The sequence below is a fragment of the Lagopus leucura genome, unplaced genomic scaffold (genome assembly GCF_019238085.1).
Source record: "Lagopus leucura isolate 7727_CA_CO unplaced genomic scaffold, USGS_WTPT01 Super-Scaffold_100002, whole genome shotgun sequence".
Taxonomy (NCBI): Eukaryota; Metazoa; Chordata; class Aves; order Galliformes; family Phasianidae; genus Lagopus; species Lagopus leucura.
Window position 1 is genome coordinate 72105789 of NW_024962263.1, and position 21199 is coordinate 72126987.

Sequence of the window (21199 nt, forward strand, 5' to 3'; positions counted from 1 at the left end):
ATCTACGGTGTTTAAGTGAATGTGTATCCTGGAATTGGATCAAAATGTTGATTTATTTTTGTGATTTCAAAGTACGTATTAGGAAATGAAAACTAAGAAAGGACTTTCCTAAATGTAATTCCTTTGCTTTCTTAAGGGAGCCAATTTAGAGGGAAAAATGGGAAGAGACCAGAATCGACTCAAGAAAGCTCTCATACACTTTATGACCTATTTTCTCCACCTCAGCCCAGGCATAGAAAGTGCACAACTGCACACTGCCTCCTTCCTCTCTGCAGCAAGTTTCTGACCTCCAAAATCTCACTGTTTCTGTAGTCATCTCTAGTTCTTGTCCCTTTGCTGGAGCCATTGCTCTGGGTAGGAAATACAGTTGATTTTGTATGCCTCTTCTCCATGCCCATCCAAAAGTAAATCCATCATAATATTTTAAGAACTCTACTTTATTTACATACCCCAGATTTCCCTTTTATTCTCTATGTCCCAGATGCCCTATTGCACAGTGTTTTACAGGCATCTTCTCCAAATGTGTCACTATCACCTGTATCATAACAGATAGAAGAATTTAATATTTCTCACTGGAGCAGGCAATGAAAGAAGCAATGAACATAGTTCAATTTCTTAGGCTAAACTGGATAAGAAGGCCATTTTGTAGGCATTTTTGCCTCTAGATGTGGACCTTGGGCTGTCAACTGAAGAGTCTTACCCTAGAGAATAAACAGTGTTTGACTTGAACATCCAAGAGCAACCTCTAACGCTGAGATGAATGATTGCTTATTTCTTTGTAAAAATGTGACTGTACTGAGGTAGAAAAGCTAGACGTTAACCACATTGTTGGTAACAGCGCCTTACATTTTTTAGAAAAAAAAAAATAAAAAAAGTTTTCAGTTTTAATGAAAACCTTAATGCTCAATTAGCAGAATCGTATAAGGTTTCAAGTTAAAACATTAAAATAATGGGTTGCATTTGAAGTTGGGGGAATGATTCTAGTGCTTGCAATGAGCTCGTGACATGTTACAGGTTTGCTGCCATAGCTGGCCTTACTCTTGGCCTTATTCTGGCATACTTGGTGGCTCCTGGCATTTTGGGATCACCTTTGCACTGTCATGTTGCTATTTTCCCTTGGGATATTCTCTTCTAACATTATGGAGTTAACATATTATGAGTCAGCGATAAACTCTCCATCAGATAGCAATTTCTCCATGCTAATGATCCTACATGTTCACAAATACTGATAACAAATAGTTCAGAGTCATCTACACACACCTCCTATACAATTCCTGATTACAGGAAGGCCCTTAGTATGGGGCTGATGTTCAGGCCTGGTTATCTTCATCATGTTAGGAGTGGAAGCTTCTTAATACACCATTTAGTGGACTCTGTGGCAGTAGTTACTGCTCATGCTAAATCACCCACTTAAGTTTCAGCAAAGTAGAAGCAGAACCAGACATGGCTGTAGCTCTGCATTTGCATTGCATAGTGCAACAGCATGTGTGCACTGGACCATGTGTTCACAGGCTATGGCCATGAGATTCTCCCAAACTTTCTTACTCCCATGCAGCTCACAGCTGCATCTGGCATTAATTACATGAAGATTGTCCTCTGGCAGCAGTGCTGTGAAGTCTTCCTTCATGTCAGCTCTGTTCACAGCAGAAGCATAGCTGAGCTTCTACATTATGAATTTCCATAAATATGAATGCCCTCAGAATTCCCTCTTTTTGCATATAACTTAATTCATCTATTTGTTAAAGGCAGTTTCAATAATAGATAGCAAGTTAGATTTTAACAAGCTTTTGTGGGCATTGAATGGCTTTTTTCTTCCTAAGTTTTGTTGTTATTTTTTCTCTTGAGATCAAACTGAATCACCAGCTTTGCCTGTTGTGCTACAGGGGATCCTGCTTTCAATCGTATTTTGGAACAGTTGATTTTGCAGAACAAGTGCAGTTGAATTTGTGGAAACCTGTCTTTCATCTACCCATAGATCATAGAAAAGAAGGAATGTTTGCTCAAGTAATTGTGAAAGTGTTAATGTGTGATCAGGAGGAGTTATTCCACCACTCCTTGTCATTTACTGCAGGTTAGCAGGCTGTCTGTGGACAGAGAATGTGATGATTTCATACGAAAAATTCGTAAGAAAAATTCACAAGACTAACTTTGTGTTGAAAAGCATTTCCTTTGTTGCATTATTGAGGAATAACAAGTGGATTTTTAGCATAATTTCAGTAAAGAGTGATTTATTTCTTTATACAAAAGAAGTTAGATTATTTTACTTCAGAAATATTTCTGTTTGCTGAAGAAAAGTATCAGTTTGCAGCTCAGAGTTTCTGTTTTAAAGAGAAAATATTATATTGTTTTTAAAACCAAATCCTTAGTAAAATAGCTGCAGCTTAAGAATAACTTGGCAGGTATTGATGAGGCACATTTAATGGTTGAGGTAAATAGCAACAGGAGAAACCAGCTATGTTTTATTTTAGGAATTTTCACCTGCAGTTGTATTTTTTGTTATATCTCTTCCTATGAAACTTACTCTTTTTCATTCTTTTTTATTGATTCACATCTCTCAAAGATTTATGTGAAGTCTTTTCACTCACTTTGTCTGTAAGGAATACAGAGGGAGAGCTGGAATACAGAATTCAGAAGCTGAAGGGTTTATAGATAACAGTACAGTTTAACCCTCTTCCTGCCCTCTCCCTTCTGGATTTTCCATGGGGTATTGCAAGATGTATCTGAAAGGCCTTTTCTCCTGATACGCGCTACTGTTGTTACATTGCACAGAAGGAAAATACAAAGCTAAGAAGCACTGCAAAGGCCCGATGGAAAGTCTCATTTTACTATTAGATCGTGACTTTAAGGTTTAGATTTTAAGTCTTATTTACAGAGTAAACACTGGTATCTAATATTCCAGTCCTAGTTCCACAGATGACAGTAAAGATTGTTAAATGAATATGAAGTATAAAAGCTACCATTTTTGACTAATAGGATTCTGAAAATCTAATCCTAAGCAACCTTTGGGTTAAAAACACAGCAAGTTTAAGATAAATGGCAGTCCAAAAAAATAAATGAATTAGTCCTTTTTAGAATTTGGGGCATTATAACATGTTGAAGAGAATCAAGCGTCTGTGTGTATAGTAGATAACCATGTTTAGTTCAACAACTTTTTTTTTTTTTTTTTTTTTTAAATTCTGAGCTGCTCTCTTCCTCTCATTTTTCTGTTTCTCACATTTCCACTTCAGCTTTGGCACTTACTTCCTTATTATTTTGCTTAGTAAATTGTGCTGTACCAATTGGCAGAAAACAGTTGGTGCCTGAGTCATATTTTAAGTACCCATCTCTACTGAGATTAATCATGTATTTGGTCCAAGAATAGTTAATCCTGAAATCATTCTGGAAGTTTTGTGTCATTAGAATGTAATACAGTGATACCACTGGATGGCTCTTTATCATTCCTTTATACCACTTTAAAATATTTTGAGCAAAATGAGAGTGTACTTACATGGTAAACAGCAGCTCTGACAGGCCGTGGTTGTTATTTGATCAGTAATTCAGTGCGAAAATGCTTGTGTCACACACAAAAAATACAGAACTAGGACCTCCCCCCAAAATAAACACAAAGATGTTTGCATTCCTTTTTTGATTTTAATGGAAGACTTAATTTCTCTTGAATATTTTTGTAGTAAAATTCTGTTCTGTGGAAACGTTCTATTCCATTTACATCCATTTCTTCTACAATGTTGGTTTTATTTGACTTGTGCAGATAATCCAATGCTTAATAAGTCTCTGCTGAAGTACTTACTCAGAAACAGTTTTCCTTCTTTTAGAAGTTTCTGGTTTTCTTCAAAGTTGTAATTCAGAAAGTAAAATTATTTATGTCATAATTTAAATAAACCAGATTTCATTTCTGTTAATAATTTTATGAGAATGTTGATCTTGGATTGAAGACTACTTTATTTATTTATTTATTTGTTTATTTTTAACTTAACAGGTTCGATGGATATAGAAGAGAGAAACCGACAAATGAAAATGAGCAAGTACAAACAGGTAGCAGGATCAGATTCCAGGCTGGAACAAGATTATCATTCTAAGGCAAGGGAGTTTTGTTTTGAAAAGCAACAAAAAATGTTAAATATTACTTTTAGAAAATAATAGATGAATGGGAGGTAATTTCTTCAGTAGAAGATTCTTTCCTGTCTGTAATAAAATTATCGCAAGAGTGCAGTAAAATTCTTAATGCAGAATGTTCTTGATTGTTAAAATTTAAGAAAGATTAGTTAAACCAAATAAAAATGGCACTGTAATTACCTACTGGAATGAACAGTAGGGTCATGATTTAAAAGCTCAAAGAGAAGGAAGGAAGAGGTTTATTAAGTGGTACATGTAGTGAGAGTTATTGAAACCTGTCCGTGGCATTCGAATAGGTGAACACAAGGTTATCTTGGTCTACTGAAAATGAGAAGTTATAGTGTTACTTCATTTAATGAGGCAATTCAGCTGATGGAAAGGTGCTCTGTACATCAGCGCGGTCTTGTACACTGATTGTGGCTATGTGCCAGAATTCTGAATTGTTGTGTCGTAGTATAGCCCTAAGTATATTATCTAAAATTTCCTGCTATCTGGAACAGGGTCATGTCATATACATTGTGTTAATTAAAATAATCAAGATGTTTTCAATTTAAATTCTATTATACAAAAATAATTTAGTGTCCTGTAAAATACTTCATTAATTAAGGTCAGATTGTAAGTGAGAAACACGAGACTTCTGACCTACAAAAGCTGTTTGAGGAAGAGAAATCTCTTTTAGGCTTTATTTCCAGGATATCATTCCTTTCCTTAAAAGATCAGCAGTGATTTTAAAGCCAGCTTTTTAATATTTGAAGGCAAAATATCATTAAATCTGTTAAGTATTATTTGTTTTGCAGATAATGTAGACTAACTTACTCAAGATAATTCCTTTTGAAAACAAAAAAAAAAGTGATTCATTTTTGGGAAAATAGCGGAAGTTTTTTTCAAAACCCGTGACAAAATGGACAGAACTATTAATATAAATAGAATTGACAAAGCAAAACAAAAAACCACCTCTGAAACATTTTAACTCTATAGATGTGCTGCTTGATTTTTTGCATATTTTCCCCTCAGTTTTTAGTACAGAAGACAGGATTTTTGATTAATGCATAGGAGGGGCTTGGAATGCTGACATGCCTAGATGCTTGCTTTGTGTTGACGTGACAAAATTATTTTCACGTGTCTATATTGTCTGCTTTGAAAAGTGTTACTTCTTCCAGATGAGCGAGGTACTGCGAGCAGACCTCGTGAGTGTTATGATTGTATGTACCATAAAAATATGAATTTGTGTATTGTATGTATAATCAGAATTACTCTGCTAATTTCCCTGCTCCCTCATTGCTGGCCTGAAATTTGAGTCAGAAGGAGAACTGGTACGGAGTAAAGAGAATAAATGGGCTCTGATGTGAGGAAGCTGAATAGAATATAATTACTTAATGGAGTATTTCCTACCTTATTTTATCATTTCACCCACACCATATTATTGAGTCTCACTATACATTTTCTACCATTTTTTATTAAAAATTTACCTACAATATTATTGGAATGTATTAAAGAGGAAAATTTAAATGGATTTCTTTTATGAAAATGGTGGTTTATTGATTGCACACATCAAACAATTTGTCTCCAGAAATAAACAATTAATTTACTATTCTGCCAAAGTGTAGTTTCAGTATTTGGAAATGAGTTATTTATTCTATCTCTGAACTCATGGAACACGGATTGTTCACCTATATGTATTAATTCAAAAAGTACTCTTAAAATTCTAGTTTTTAAGCTATATCAGAACCATAACTCTCATTTGTTGTATGAGAGATCTGTCTTCATTTTTTCACTTCTTCAGTTTTCCTTAATTGAGCGTTTATATCATTTAGAGGCAGAAAATGAGTGAGTACAATTTATCTACCTAATGTCTTCAAAAATTCTCCTGGAATCGTGAACTAAAGCACATATGTAAAAATGCTGAGTGAAATCTCATGTTCAACGTACTGTACAGTGACTTTGACTTTTTTGTACTGTCTGCTGGCACAACAGGTCATCATGTGTGTCATGCCTGAGAAAAATGTCAATAACTAAGCATTAGGTGACATTCAGGACAGCTAGCAAATACAATTCTTTTTTTGTATTTCTGTTTTATGTCTTTCTTTATAGTGAAATAAAGAGCAACTGAGTGTCCCTACCTACATTAAGAAAGAAACACCCCTCCTTGCTGAGAAAGCAAAAGATCTAGTAGCAGCATTAGGACAATATTAAAATAGTTATCTGGTTTTGTTTTGCATCTGGAAGGCAGTACAGGAATCTTCATGTGCTGGTGTGATGTACAGTCATACATTACGAAGCTGGTGAGAAAAGTATATTGTGATGTGTGTTCGTAGAAGCAGTTAAAATAAGAAACTGACCTTCCTTTGTGTTTTTTTCTTTTCTAGTGGCTGATGTAATTGCAGATGGTATTTTTATTATTGGCATACATGGCTTATCGGTTTTTTTGAAACTAAGTATTTTGTTTCCATAGTGTTTTGAGTGCATGAGTTTAGTAGGTCATACATGCACTGTGTAAGAGTTCTTTTCTTACATGGAAAAGTTGCTTTGGTCTGATTCTGGGACAGAATTAAGGAAATCAAAAAACATATTTGATTTTCATATAAACATATTTACTGCTGGGGAGTTATGAGAGGAAAAATAATAGGTGTATAAAGGATATGATTTGTTCTGTGAAGAAAGGCTGAGGAAACTGGGCTTATTTAGCTTGGAGAAGAGAAGGCTCCGGAGAGACCTCATTGTGGCCTTCCAATATTTGAAGGGAGAATATAAACAGGAAAGGGTATGACAAGGGTGGATAGTGATAGGACAAGGGGGAATGGTTTTAAACTGAGACAGGGGAGGTTTAGGTTAGGTACTAGGAGGAAGTTTTTCAAAGAGGGGGCGGTGACACACTGGAAAAGGTTGCCCAAGGAGGTTGTGGATGCCCCATCCCTGGAGGCATTCAAGGCCAGGCTGGATGTGGCTCTGGGCAGCCTGGTCTGCTGGTTGGTGATCCTGCACATAGCAGGGGGTTGAAACCAGATGAGCATTGTGGTCCTTTTCAACCCAGGCCATTCTATGATTCCATGAGAAAAGTATTTTTGGTATTGTAACAAATGGTTATTCTGAGTATTGAGTACTAGTAGAGTTGTACAGGAATAGATGCTGAAGTCTGAATTTTAGGGCTGGTGAAAGTTGACAGGTTTTGGTGACACAGAAAAAAAACACAGGAGCAAGAGAGCTTTCTACTAGGGAAAAGTACAGCTGTTTGCCATATTATGATTCTGCAACATTAGCCTGTAATTTTCTTCAAGAATATTTCTAAGGCTAGTTTATTCTTTTGCATAAAAACTAGGCTTCCTAGTTCTTATGTATTCCAGCAAGATGAAATGCTGAGTAGAGGGAAGAGCCAAGATCATCATCTAGAGAGGCTGAGCCAGCAGTATTCTGGGTTTGTTTTAGTCACCTTTGGTTTAGCTGGCTTTTGAAGCTGATTCCCAAACTACCGCTTACAACTTCTCTTTCTTTTTGCTTGGTGCTGCTGCCATTAACTCTCCTGGCAGGCAAATCAATTGATGGTGCTGTAGTTGGTAACTCCTGCCCCTGGCCATTCCCATCACTGTTCTGGTTCATGAATCCCTGCTGACAGATGAAAGGAAAAAGGTGGAAGGAGTCATAGTACGCCTGTCTCCTTGCTGCCATGAGTAGGATGTGATCAGTGGCTTGACTGGGGAAAGCTGAAGGACTTTGTTATTACTGAACAAAAAGTGAGAAGATAGTTTGCAGTATGAACTCAGTGTAGATGAAGTGATGCCTCCATCAACTGAAGCCCTATTAGCCTCTCCAAGGGATATCAGTAATTAAAAATATTGCATGTCAGAATAAAAGAGGTTGTTTATACAGGAGTTAGAATAGAATAATGAAATGTGGTTGTTTTCTGTAGTATGAAATGTAAAACAGAGACTGGCAACGAGATGACACATTTAAATGTATAAGTATGAGGCTCATTTTGTTTTACTGGGAGAAGACAATGACCTACAAATAGGCATAGAGAAATCCAGTTATATAACTTAGTAATTAGCATATCAATTAAGGATTTAATATACTAAAGCAACAAGAAACAAAATTGGGGTATAAACAGTAGAAGACAAGATAAAATCTAAATTTTTAGCAAGCAGGTGAAGAGAATATTTAGCCAAATATAGAAAAGAGAACACCAAACAAGGAGTAATAGAAAACACCAAGGAGAAATTTTCAACTTGTGCTTTAACGATTCATATTGATGGTAAGACTCTACATCATGAGCTACCTGTCATGCTCAGTACCTTTTAATCAATAGTCATGTTTCAAGATTTAGAATTCCAGATACTGTGCATCATAAATATATAAGCATAATTCTGTGTCTAGTGTAGGAGAGTAGTACATGACAGGGCAGAATGCTCCTTTGTGATCTTCTCAAGCCTTAGCAAGACCAAGACAAGGAAAGCTTAAATGTGTTCTCTTCATTTGACAAGTACAGACACAGCGAAAATGCCCTTGGAGCATGCAGGTGCCAAAACGTTGCAACTGTTCAGCCTGGGCCACTTAGATGGCCATCCTTACAGCCACAGGAGAGGAGAATAAATAAAGTTTATGGTGAAAGATCTGAGGAAAAGAAAAGGAGATGGCCATGGGATGGGATGGACCATCCTTACGGACTGCCTGGGTGTGGGAATGTGCAAAAAGCAGGATCAGCAGTCTGGCTGGTGAAAAGGTCGAGTGTGAAGCAGGTCTCCTTTGCTCCCAGGCTGGTCACAATGTGCACAATTGTCCAAGAGCTGCCTTTTTCCTCCAAAAAGTGCAGTGAGTGGCTGTGGCAGTCAGGTTACCAGATTGATAGTTTGTGCTCTTCTGCGATCTCTGAGGATTTCTACTAAACGAGATAGAGAATCTCTCTTTCTCGTAGTGCTGATAGCAGTTATACTTTCAATCAAGTATTGTATTTTAAATAATTTTAATATTTATAGAATAAACCAATGATACTGTAGTCCTTGTTCCTAGAAATATAGGATTTTAAGATTAATTACAAGACTTAAGAAGCCAGGAAGATTAAATAAATTCAGAATCCTATACTTGATCTGTATAGACTTGGTAATGTGGGAAACACCTTGTTTCACTGATGTTTTTATTGCACTCTTGTATTTTGCTGGTGAGTTAAAAACAGCTCAGTGACATTGAATATAGATGTGGATTGGTGAAACTTCCAGCAGGTTCTTCTTTAGTGATATCCAAAATCTGAGAAATAATTTGTCTTATATAGTGGTGCCAAGCTGCCATGTTTCTCCTTCATTCAGTTCAAGCTCCCTTTTAATCTACTTTAATTTGGATGCTTTTCTAATTTATTTTTGCATCTTGAGTATCTAGCAGAGGTTTAGGGTAGTCTGACATGTTATACCACGGTCAAGACAAATACTGCATTCAGTCATCATGGTGATGGCTGCAATATAAACAGATTAAATGGACCAGTACGGGCTGCCTCGAGCTGTCTGCTGTTGCTTTGTGCTATCTGCCATTTTCTAAGTTTTTGTGTAAGCTTATTGTATGTCTGGATAACAGAGGTTAAATACATAATAAAATGTACGTAATGTATGCTGTAATGCTAGGACGAATCTCAAAGAGAAAAAAAAATGAGTCCTGAAAATAAAAAATAAAATATTCAGTTTAATTACATCAAACTGATGTATATGAAGTATTTATCAAAATGCCTATCAACAGATTTCCACCAAAAGCCAGCTTCAATGAAGTAGTTGTAGCTATTCCATTAAAAATCACATTTAAAAATCACTTGAATGCTGTCCTGACTAATTTCCAATGAGAATAATCACTGCATTTTATCTTGAATCCTTTTATCCTTTTTGTAATAGAACATGTTTTCCTCAGAGAACTGTTTGATATAGGCCCATGAATTGCTAAACTGATCGTCTCTTTGGGTTCTGAGCAGTTATCTTTTCATAGTAAACTCAATTATTTCTGTTTATGTTTTTTTTTCCCCTCAATTTAAGCAGTAAAGTTCCAAGATGCAATTGAACTGAATAACAATTCATGTACCAAGTACTGTGACTGTGTTTTGAGTTAATTCTCTAAAATGTACTGGAACTGATATTATGCAGATAATAGATGAGAAGATTCAGAGAAAACAAGAAAGAAAATTAACTGGGAAATACGTACTAAATGCTGTAGTAACATTCAAAAATGAGGGATGTGGGAAGTTAATAGAATTGCTACAATAGGCAGGAAGCCCCCAAAAATTAGAATAATAGTCCATGATAATATGCATCACATCTAGCAGCAGTTTATGCTTCTTAAGTCTGTGCCAGGCAGAATAGTTGGTAATTCATATTTGGAAGATGACATGGGCAGAGCCATTGTTCCAGCTCAGCCAGAAACATGTTTGCTAAATCCACTGCTAGGTTATTGACCTTGAGGAACCAAGGAAAGCATTTCGTTCCGTTGGAATGGATGCACCTGAAATCCCAGTGCAGTGCTGGCATGGAGCCTGCTTAACTGCTCAGGATTCGAAATGAGAAAAAAGCAGGACCTGCCTCACAGGGGTGGCTCAGAGACCACAGCCACTGCCCGCACTTGGGTTGTCCCCCAGGCACAGGGCAGGAGAGCTCTGGCTGCCCCATCACCTCCCACCCCGACCTCCCTGTCTGCCACAGCTCGTGGAGCTCCGCCACCAGCAGCAGCTTCAGCTGCTCCTGACATACCTGAGGAGGGGGTTCACCCAGAGTTTGCTTTGGTCATGTCTTTGCTTTGCTTTGATCTATTTGTATTATGAGGGTTGTTCTTCTTTGACAGCTGCCCCAGAGAAATCAGTGGTAATTTTGCCAGTTTACCAACCTTAGCCTGAAGTTCAGATTTTTGGATTTGAGGATTTTTTGCCATCTATCATCATGCAAGAAAAATGCTTTGTGTCTCCATGGGATTTGCCCAAGGCATTGCAGTTTTTTAGTTCTTTTTCTGGAGTATCATAAATACGGAAGCTCTTGCAGTTTGTTTTAGCAGCTTTGTGGCTGCAAGCATCCATACTGCAGGTAGTACAGGTGAAGAATTTAGATGTATATGAAGCACACTAATGTTTTTCTGTAAAAGCAGACAAGGGAGTTAATCAAAGTAGGGTCAGCACCTTCAGGCTCAGAATTGAGAATTATTTCCTTTGTAAAGACTTCATGCCTTCAGCAACACTTCTGGTGAAAATTACTAAAGGTTACTAAAGGACAGAATTACCTCTGAGGCCATTCTAAATTTTGTTGGTTCTGACTTTCATTTGGAAGTAAAGTCTAAGCTTACAGGCATTAGTACTGATGTAGTGTTAGCAAATAGAATATTGTCCATAGTGATAAATAAGAAATAATATTATCCTGTTCCTACAGATGGAAGTCGTTGCTTTACCAGTGATTTCAGTGGCAGCCTAGAATAGGTGAATAATAACAAGAAAGTAAAGGAAAAAAAAAAAAAGAAAAAAATAAGCCATTCTGAAAATTCAAGCCCTACTTTTGAACAAAGTAATGATGTACCCCATTCTCTTTTTATTACAGTATAAAGTAGACCGTAAAATAGTTAAGTTATTGCAGCAGACTCATTTTACTAGTAGTATTCTGAGAAAGTATAACATTAAACTTAAGATAAAATTATCAAATTAAGTTAAAACAAGATCTACATAAACAGAACCTCATCTTTTCCCCTAGATAAATATTTTTCCAAATCTTTGCCTTGAATATGTGTATTTTCATTTAATAAGCTTGAGTATCATATGTGAAAAGCCATTTGGAAATTGTGTTTCCTCCAAAGCCAGTGTATCCTGAGAAAAAATTCATCTATCATATAGGCAACAGTTCTGTCACATATATCTTTTGGTATATCTTTTGCCTTCAAACTATGTCAAATCTTTAAAGGGATTTCTATTAGCTTCCTTACATACAGTATCTGGAATCTATTAAATTTTACAAAAAAAAAAAGGATGCATCACCCTGTTTTTTTTCTTCCTAGAATGACAGATGACATCAGGTGAAAAACAATTCCAGTGATCTGCGTACTTCTGCAGTTTAATCTGAAGCAAGTAGTTAATTATTAGTATCTGCACATTACTTAGCTTGCATATGATTTTCTAAAAACAAAATTGAAAACACTGACAAGATTTTCTATGTGTAATAGAAGATAACGTCAATTCATTTCTGGTAAACAGGCTGAGTTTTAGTTTCAAGAATTCTGAAGAGGTAGCTTGGGTGTTTTTTAGGAGACAATGATAGAAATGTTTGCTTTTCTGCTCTAAGCTGGTTTGCAGTCACAAGAATTCAGAAATGCTAATGCTATGCTAAAAAAAGCATCTGTAAAATCAAAAGAACTTTCAGGGTTATTAAAATTCATTCATGTCAGAGATCTTCAGAAATGTTTACAAGAAGTTACTGACCCCACGAATAGTTCCCACATAGGTAACTGCTTTGTGAAATGATTTACATTCCCTGTGCAGTTTCACTTGAATTATTTTTTCTTTGTTGTTTGGGAATGTTCCATATGAGTATCCTGCTGCTAAAGAGTTTTATGAGGTAAAGCTGAAGTTGTAGGTAATGGTGGTAGACGTTGAATATTTTCTGTGAAAGTCAATTCAAATTAGCTTTGCAAACAAGCAAAGAGCCAAATAGTTATAAAATGTAGGAAGTTATATGGAAGACATTAGTGATATGTATGTTTTAATTATTTCATCTTCGTGAACTGAAGTATAATGAATCAAGAAGAAAAAAGAGAGCTGAGGTTTTTTATTTTCCAGGAGCAGTCTGCACGCTCATGATCTCCCAGCATCCTTTTATTCCCAGCCTCTCAAAATAACAGGGATAGAGGTGCTGAAGAAATACATTTTAGAGAAAAGTGATGTTTTCTAAGCAGTTTAACTTGTTGACAGGGAGAAAAGGAGATAGTGCTGCCTACATCCGATAGATTTGTTTCTCTCTTAGCTAGATACGAATTTGAAAAAAACAAAACCTAAAATGTAGACAAATGATTGGCTGAGCGTATGCATTTATTGTGTACTTGACTTGTTCAAAATGTATTGTAAGGATCAGTGAAAACAAAAGGTTAATAAAAAGTTACAGGATCTTCCCTCAAATCATACGTGATTTTTGAGGCTATTCTCTTTGATTTCTGTTTATTTAAGGACTTATAAAGACAAGTTATACAAAGGTACATTTATATCCTATTCTTGTGTAACTCATGGTCCTTAGGCACTTCTGCTTACAGGAATAAGCGCTCACCAGATGGCCCATGTGTCAATCCAGCTGTTCTCTTCAGCATGAATTGCTTCGATGGTGCTGTGTCCCAGGACAAATTTGGTGAAAGTCATGTTTCAATGTTACATAGAAAATGTTCTGTTAAAGGCACAACGCCATACTCTTGTTCTCAAACCATCAGGTTTGTTGTGTTGAAATGCTTAGCAGACTTCTAGGATTAGAGAAAAAATGGTTGCCTCTCTATCTTTCTTATTTGCTTTTTCTTCTTTTTTTAATGAGAGGCACATGACTGAAAATAAATAATGGAAATGTTAAGTGAGAACTCTTTAAAATGCATATTGTTTAACTCCATTACTTGAGTTTGTACAGGAACATCTTGGAGAAGCTGAAGCTAGGTAAAACAACCAGAGACCTGAGCACTTCTTAAACCAAAGAGGGCACATGCCTTATTATCCTCTTTAAAAATTAAACTGCTGCCTAGATGGCAGCACCATAGGAAATGCGAGGGCAGTGATGACACAAATGATGTATGAACCACTTGAGGAACAGAAGCGAATACAGGAAGTACATTTTGATTCTGTTTCTCCCTACTTTTGTGAAATCACCACGAGTGGAAAAAATTAATTTTTTTACAGTTGACAGTGTCCATGATGGTGCATCTTGGCACAGTGTTATGGAATACTGAAGAACTGGTGATCTCCATTAGAAATAACTTTCTTCCTATGTATAAGATAGTCCAAAAATTAACATGTAGCAATTAAAAACATGCTGGGAACTTTGAGAGGAGTATTACATCAAAAGTTGATTACCCACACTCACAAAGCCAGCCTGTGAGCCTCTTCCTCTAAAGTGAAACTTAGTGACTAACTCTACGCTGTTTTGAGCAGCAGTCAAAAAATCAGGAAGTCAGGAATATGAAAGGCAATTTGGATAGCGACTGTTTCAAGTAAATCTTAGAAATATGCTTGTTTTACTTTCCATTTTTCCTGCTTTTCTGAATTTTTTCATGTCAGAAAAGGATGACTGTTGCACATCCTTTCACCTTTAATTGTAATTAAAGGATTCCTCTTCTGAAGTTCTTATTTATTTACTTTCATATTAGGTAGACTCGTTTATTCAAGATCTTTGCTTTTCTTCACAAGTATTTGGAAATATTCTGGCTATGTGAGAGCATTCCAAGGTTTGGCTCGTCAAGGCAGGTTTAATCTGTCAGAATCAGCTAGGAGCATGGAAAAGGTCATCTTACATTAATACCCAGTGTTTGAAAATTCTTCATAAAAATCTCAGTTGTCTTTCTTGATAAATAATATAAATTAATTGTCTTACTTAGTATGTATTTACCTATATGGAGTATGTCAGGCATACCACCCCAGGATGCTGACCAGTGCTAGTAACCTCCTGTTATTATAGCTTGATATATCGAGTCATGTTCCTATAGCTTGATGATTTGAAGTTGAAGCTCTCTGTGAATTGTAACTCCAAAGTAGTTTTTGGTGAGGTTCCTCTTTTTGGAATCTTCCACTGTGTTCAAGTGGAGGAGAATATTTGCAGCAAGAAATATGAGAGTTGTGAAAAACCCTGGTAAAACCAAATAGAAAGCAGTGGGAAACTCACTTTTCTCCCATTGAAGAGAACCACAGCAAAGTATAGGTGGAAACAACCCATGTAAAGCAGTTTGCAGTGGGATTTTGGGCAACAAAGTGCTGTGGTGGGCAAGTGCTGCCAGGTAATAAGAGCACAGCCATACTTATGTGGCTCTGGATTGAACTTTGGAGGAATTACAGTGGATAGTGGGAAAGGAAAATAGGATATGAAGCTTTCTAAGGAGGTGTAAGAGCTGGCATTTGGGCTGTGAAGAAGGGATGCTGCTCCCTGTCCCATTGCTTCCTATCTCTGTGCGAGCTTTTACCCCTGCACAGAGCTGGGACAGCTTTGGAGCAAGCAGTAAGTCTTTTTTCACCCCTGTAATGCCCCATGTGTAGGGGAGCAGGAGCAGCAGGGGCCTGAACAGGTCCTTTAGAACATGGTTAGTGGGCAGTATTGGTGGTAGGTGGACTAAATGATCTTTGGGGTCTTTTCAAACCTTAATGATTCTATTAAATATGAAATACCTGCTTGACTGTTATAAGCCTTTGATTTTCACGCCAGTGGATAAATAATCTAGAATTGCTTTTTGAGTTTTTAAAGATGACACTTAAAATTGTTCAAGGTTCCTTCACTTATTTTTACCCTAAAAAAGTATTTTAACCCATTGTATTTTTCATTGTCAAGACGGTATTTTTAAAATATGGTAACTTCATACATCCCAGCAGAAAGTTTTCAATACCTTCTCCTTTCAAAATTAATAAAATGTCATCCTGACTTAAAGTAACTTTAAGAAAGAACACTTAATTCCCTAGACTGGATGCAGCTGTCTTTGTGAATTATCTCTGTATCAGTAGAGATCAAGATGTTCTTAATTTCAGAGTAGTTATCACTGCAGCTAAGATTAGAATTTGTCTTGATCTTCCTAACATCATAGTGCATAAAAAATAATGTAAGAATGAGAGACTGCTTAATTTTTCTAGCTGTCTGCAGGAACAGATCTTTGAAGACAGAAAAGCAGTTTAAGTTTTGTAGCCTAGTTAATTCTTAAACTCATTGAAGGACTCAAATACTTCTTAAGCCTTACTGCTTTTAAATTTACAAATATTTGCAGGTCCTGTAAGTACTCCTTGATGTAATCCCTGAACATTTTCTATTCTACTGTATTATTTTATACTGTATGCTGAGGAATTTCTTTAAAAAAATGCACCACATGAAGTAGGCAGTTTTTTTTGCTTTTGTCTTACTTCCAGGTTACCTCCATCTAGACTTCCAGTTTTTCTTATGTTGCTGCTGCACCTGCAGTTTCTTCTTTAGCTTCAGGATCCCCTTAGCCACAAGGATGACAGTCACTTGGGTTGGAGGGAACATCAAGAAATGTCCAGCCATAAGATTGACCTACCAAGTCCCATCACAATAGCATGTCCCTTTGTGCCAATTCCACACACCTCCTTGGACAGGGACCCCACCACTTCCCTGGGAAGCCCATTCCGGTGCTTGACTAACTTTTCCTTGAAGTAATTTTTTCCAGTGTCCATTCTGTTCTGTTCAATTTGAGACAGTTATCCATGTCTTGTAAATGGCATTTCAGTAGTAAATGTAATGTTCTAGGCTAATGGTCTAATGAGTGCTGAGTGAACAACACTCCCCTTGATCTGTTGATTATGTTCCAGTTAATACAACCTAGGCTACCTTTTTTTCTGCAGTGGCCCACCTCTCAACTTTCATCTTTCTCATTATCCGGTTTTCATTTACTAATTTGACAGAAGGATGTGGTTTGCAACATAGCTTAGCCCCTTAGTGAAATCAGGTTATCAAGATTCTTAGGTATGTAGGTTTTAAGACCTCCTTTTTTAAGAGTGTAATAAATGAGCATGTGTTAGTGAAATAAGTAAATAGGGGACACCAAGTCAGTAAGGGAGAGTCATGAGAACTCTTGAAATACTAGTTTTCCATTTGCTAGCTAGAAATATAGACATTGTTTTTTAACACTGCATAGAAATTAGTGGCCTCACTTTATGGGAAAGAGATTAAGCTGTTTTAAGAGGTGAGTTTTACAGACCAGGTTATAGTCAGTTCCTCTGATTAAGGAAGTAGTAGACGGAAATGTTACGAAAAATGAAGAAAAAAATACTGTGGAATTGTTAGAATTGGAATGGACCATTGAAGGTCAACTAATTCAACTCCCCTGCAATGAACAATGACTGACAGTTTCAATTGCCTAGAAACTGCATGAGTGTATAGTCCAGGGTGGAAGACTTGTAAGAATAGATTATCCTATCACCACAGACCCTGCTACAGTATCTGTCCCCTGCTTTCTTATAGCCCCTCTTTAGATACTGAAAGGCCACTATCAGATCTTCTCTGAGCCTTCTCCAGGCTGAACAGCCACAGCACCCTCAGCCTGTCCTTGTAGGAGAGGTGTTCCATCCCTTGGATCATTTGTGTGGCCCTCCTCTGGATGTGCTCCAACAGGTCTTTGTCTCTCCTGTACTGAGGACCCCACATCTGGATGCAGTACTCCAGGTGAGGCCCCACCAGCGCAGAGTAGAGGGGCAGGATCACCTCCCTTGCCATGCTGGCCACGCTTCTTTTGATGCAACCCATGATACGGGTGGTGTTCTGGGCTTGAGGGACACTTCTGGCTTTTGTTCAGCGTACCATCCAGCAGTACTCCCAGATCCCTTTCAGCAGGGCTCCATCCTTACATCCCACAGCTTATACTGACTGCCCAGATGCAAGACCTTGCACTTGGCTTTGTTGAACCTCATGAGGTTCTCGTGGGCCGGCTGCTCGAGCCTGTATGGGTCTCTCTGGATAGCATCCTATCCCTCAGGCATGTTCTTTGCACCACACAGCTTGGTGTCATCCACAAACTTGATGAGGGCGCACTCAGTCCCAGTGATGTTAGCTGAGGAATGTGAGCACAGAGGGCTGTAGATCAGTGCCTCCCCAGGGCACTCCTGTGCATCCAGCTGGGCTTGCTGGCTCAGCATTATACTGCTCCAGAACGGTGACTCCTTGTGTGACTCTGGTCTTTCTTTTTTGGTACTTCAAGAATGTGAAGAGACACTGCTGAGCCAGAGCCAGGGGACCAAAGGGACCCTAATGCAAGACAAGATGGGGAGGCAGGGTTGAAACAGTGCCAGAAACGCAGGGCTGGGAGAGCAGGATCCAAGAATTAGGAATAAAAAGAGGGGGAAGGCTGGGCTGGGCTCCAGGACAAGGAGGCAGCAAAGAATGAGTCTGAGCTAGAACTGGTTGCAGCTCCTTATGGTGGAGCCCAAGACAGCTGCTGAGCTTACTGTATACTTAATATCAGAGCAGTGCAGGAATTGCAATCCCAGGTTAGTCTTTGACTCTGCAGAGGGCCCAAGGGCTGCTGTGTGCAGCACAGCTCCAGTGGGGCTGGTGGAGGCTGCACACTGCCTGCTGCCCAAGGCCTGGCAATGCTGTCAGGTGTGTGCCTCCAGCACAGCCCTCATCTTGGCTGTACCTGTGTGCCAGGTGCACAGAAATACATGTTCATGCTACATACTTGTTTGTATCCAGCACTTTGCAAAAATTACTTAGAATCTTTTATTTTATATAAATGTACTGTTAAATTTATAAGTAAGTGTTCCATTTCATTTTAAATGGCACACTTCGTTGAACAGCAATCAGCAAAGGATTTTGAAACAATCTAATAGCATTCCTTCAAATGATCTATGGTAACTAAAATTTGCAGTGCCTTTCAAGGCTGTGATCTTGAACCAGTAGCTCCAGTAAAAATTATAGAACATTTCACACAGTTGCTGTTCTCAGGCTTCTCAAAAGCTTTTGTCATCGAGGCAAAGAGCTATTGAAAACAATCCAGAGCAGTTCTTTCATCTTCTTGTAGCACAATAGACAATTGTCTGAAATGTCTTCCCAACATTTTGATCAGTAAAAGCATTGAGCAGATTTTTATGTTCCTATGGAGCTGCTAGCAAATAAAAGCTGATGACTATGCTGTAAAAAAGAGAAAAAAAAATATTATAAAATAGAAAGATTGGTGGAAATGACCAACAATTTCAATTGCCTGGAAACTGCACGAGTATATGGTCCAGAATGAGAGACTGGGAACAGTAGATTAAAGTAATAGGAAACATACAAACTCCTTTTGAATTAGAAGTTCCAAGGCAGTTTCTTTCAAGAAACAGTGTGAGAGTAGTTGTAGCTCGATGTGACCTGCAGTCACAGAGCAAGAGGTTGGGAGCCCTGCAAGGGCTATTGCATTAGGAGGCAGAGCAGGTATTTGTTTCTCAACTTTAACAATCTTGAATTCATCACTGCAGGAAAATAATTTATTGCAGTCGCAAAGTATTGGTGCAAACACCAAGCATGTCTTTTTGTTACTGGTTCCAACTGATGATTTTATTACTACAGAGGAAAGGATTTTAAGTAACTCTCAAACTTATTTGCCTGATTCTGTAACCATGAAGTTTATTCTTTTCTTCAACACAACAAAATAAGACAAAATTATCTTACTATGAAAAATGCCAGGGTGCATTTTCATCAAGCCCTCTGCTTGCAGCACACTGCCCGCTATTGAAACATCTGCAGGCAGGGAAGTTTTACTGCACTATGGGTCATAAAGTCTGGTGTCTGGGCTGCATTATGTGAGTCTCAATTGAAGTAAGACAGACATACATTTCCAGCAAAGGGAAAGTTGGGACATAATTTTCCTCCTGCAGTAGCTGTTACTAACATAATAATAATGCTAATAATAATAACAATAAAAAGAAACAGTACTGCACAGTAGGGAGGTGTGCTTCTCTACAGAGTAGGCCTTATGATGGTCCAAGGAGGGGGGAGCACATGAAGTTCTAGTATTAGATATAGAGGTTGGTGGTCCTACATGTAGCAGGGGGGTTGGAGCTTGATGATCATTGAGGTCCCTTCCAATGCAAGCCATTCTGTGATTCCCTTGCTGTCTCCATGTCCGTGCTTTCTACTGATGGAAACCAAAGTGTGGAGGGGAGTTGTTGGGTCAGAGGATCGAGCCTGGGTCCTGGTGTAGCCAACAACTAGCCATGAGGACATGGGTTAGCGGGCACAGTGGTCATGAGCTGACAGCTGGACTAGATGATCTTAGTGATCCCTTCCAATCTTAATGATTTGGTTATTCTGTAGGGACAGTGGTGGCCCTTGTGGGTGCTCCCAACTTGCTGGCTGCTGCAGCAAGATGCAGGACAAACTGGGGCAGCAGGAGGGGACGTGGCAGCTGTATTTCAGTGAGTGGATGGCACTTGATTAATAATGAATGACCTTTTCAGTTTAACAGTTGGTCTCATACAGTAGGTGACATTTTGCATAAAAAGAATAAGTTAAAACTCAGTGGAATGAGACCAAGGAAACAAATGAAATGTCTGAAGTTCTAATGCCTTTGGGCAACTTTAGCCACACAATAACTGAAGAAAGGATTGTGTAAAATTGTGCAAAAAAAAGTTGCATTTTTATGCAAGTCAAATGAAGTCAATGTCAATGAAGTGGATGGTTCATTAAAATCAATATTCACACAACATAAATGCCATTTTACTTTTGAGGCAGAGAGCAGGGCAGCAGTATGGAAACTGCCTTATATTGAATTGCAGATTCAGAAACAGATGTAAAACTGAAATACCATAATAGCTTCTATCAGACAAGCAGTATTTCCTTTTGCCTTTTGTGCTGCAGGTACTGGAACTCTAACATACAATACACTTAAAATTGCAATCTGGATTTTATCTAAATCAAGTTATATGTAAGTTCAAAAGTACACTGTTGGGGTTAGAAACCAGCAAAACAATTTGACGTAGACTTGATGGATGAGTTGGAGAGATTTGTTTTATTGAGGTATCTGGCAAGGTACACAATTTCGTTTCATTTTCTAGATTTTGCTGTGGCAGAATATTAACAGTTGTGAGACTGTAACTAAGAGAATGTGTAAATATTTCACAGGGCTTTCAAAAATTAATATTTTATATTAAGACACAAATATGAAAAGATGAAGTTAATTTCAGTTCTAAAACATCCAGAAATAGTAAGGGCCGAATAATATTTCTATGCCCTCTGACTCAATCTAAAATACCTTCTGAGAGATACCCCTACATATAAAAGAGAAAAAAGTGGCATGGTAATAACCTGGTAATCATTTTTCCCCTTATATTTCCGGAATTACTTGCTTTTAATTTGCTTTTGTTGCCATAGCAATTCTTAAATGTCTGTCACTAGGTTTTACTGCTACTTGCTGGCTTCTTAAAGAATAAAACTAC

The 21199-nt window shown here is 37.8% G+C and overlaps 1 protein-coding gene across 36 annotated transcripts in view; it reads left to right on the plus strand.

Annotated features, from left to right (window-relative positions):
• RIMS2 (regulating synaptic membrane exocytosis 2) overlaps positions 1-21199 on the plus strand; it is a 437811-nt gene that overhangs the window by 348483 nt on the left and 68129 nt on the right. For 16 of the 36 annotated variants that reach the window (XM_042868720.1, XM_042868726.1, XM_042868715.1 and 13 more), the window contains one exon: positions 3977-4077. The exons of the other annotated variants lie outside the window; for them this stretch is intronic. In XM_042868720.1, the coding sequence (XP_042724654.1) occupies positions 3977-4077 (101 nt within the window). The remainder of the gene's footprint in view (positions 1-3976; positions 4078-21199) is intronic. 36 annotated transcript variants of the gene reach the window in all.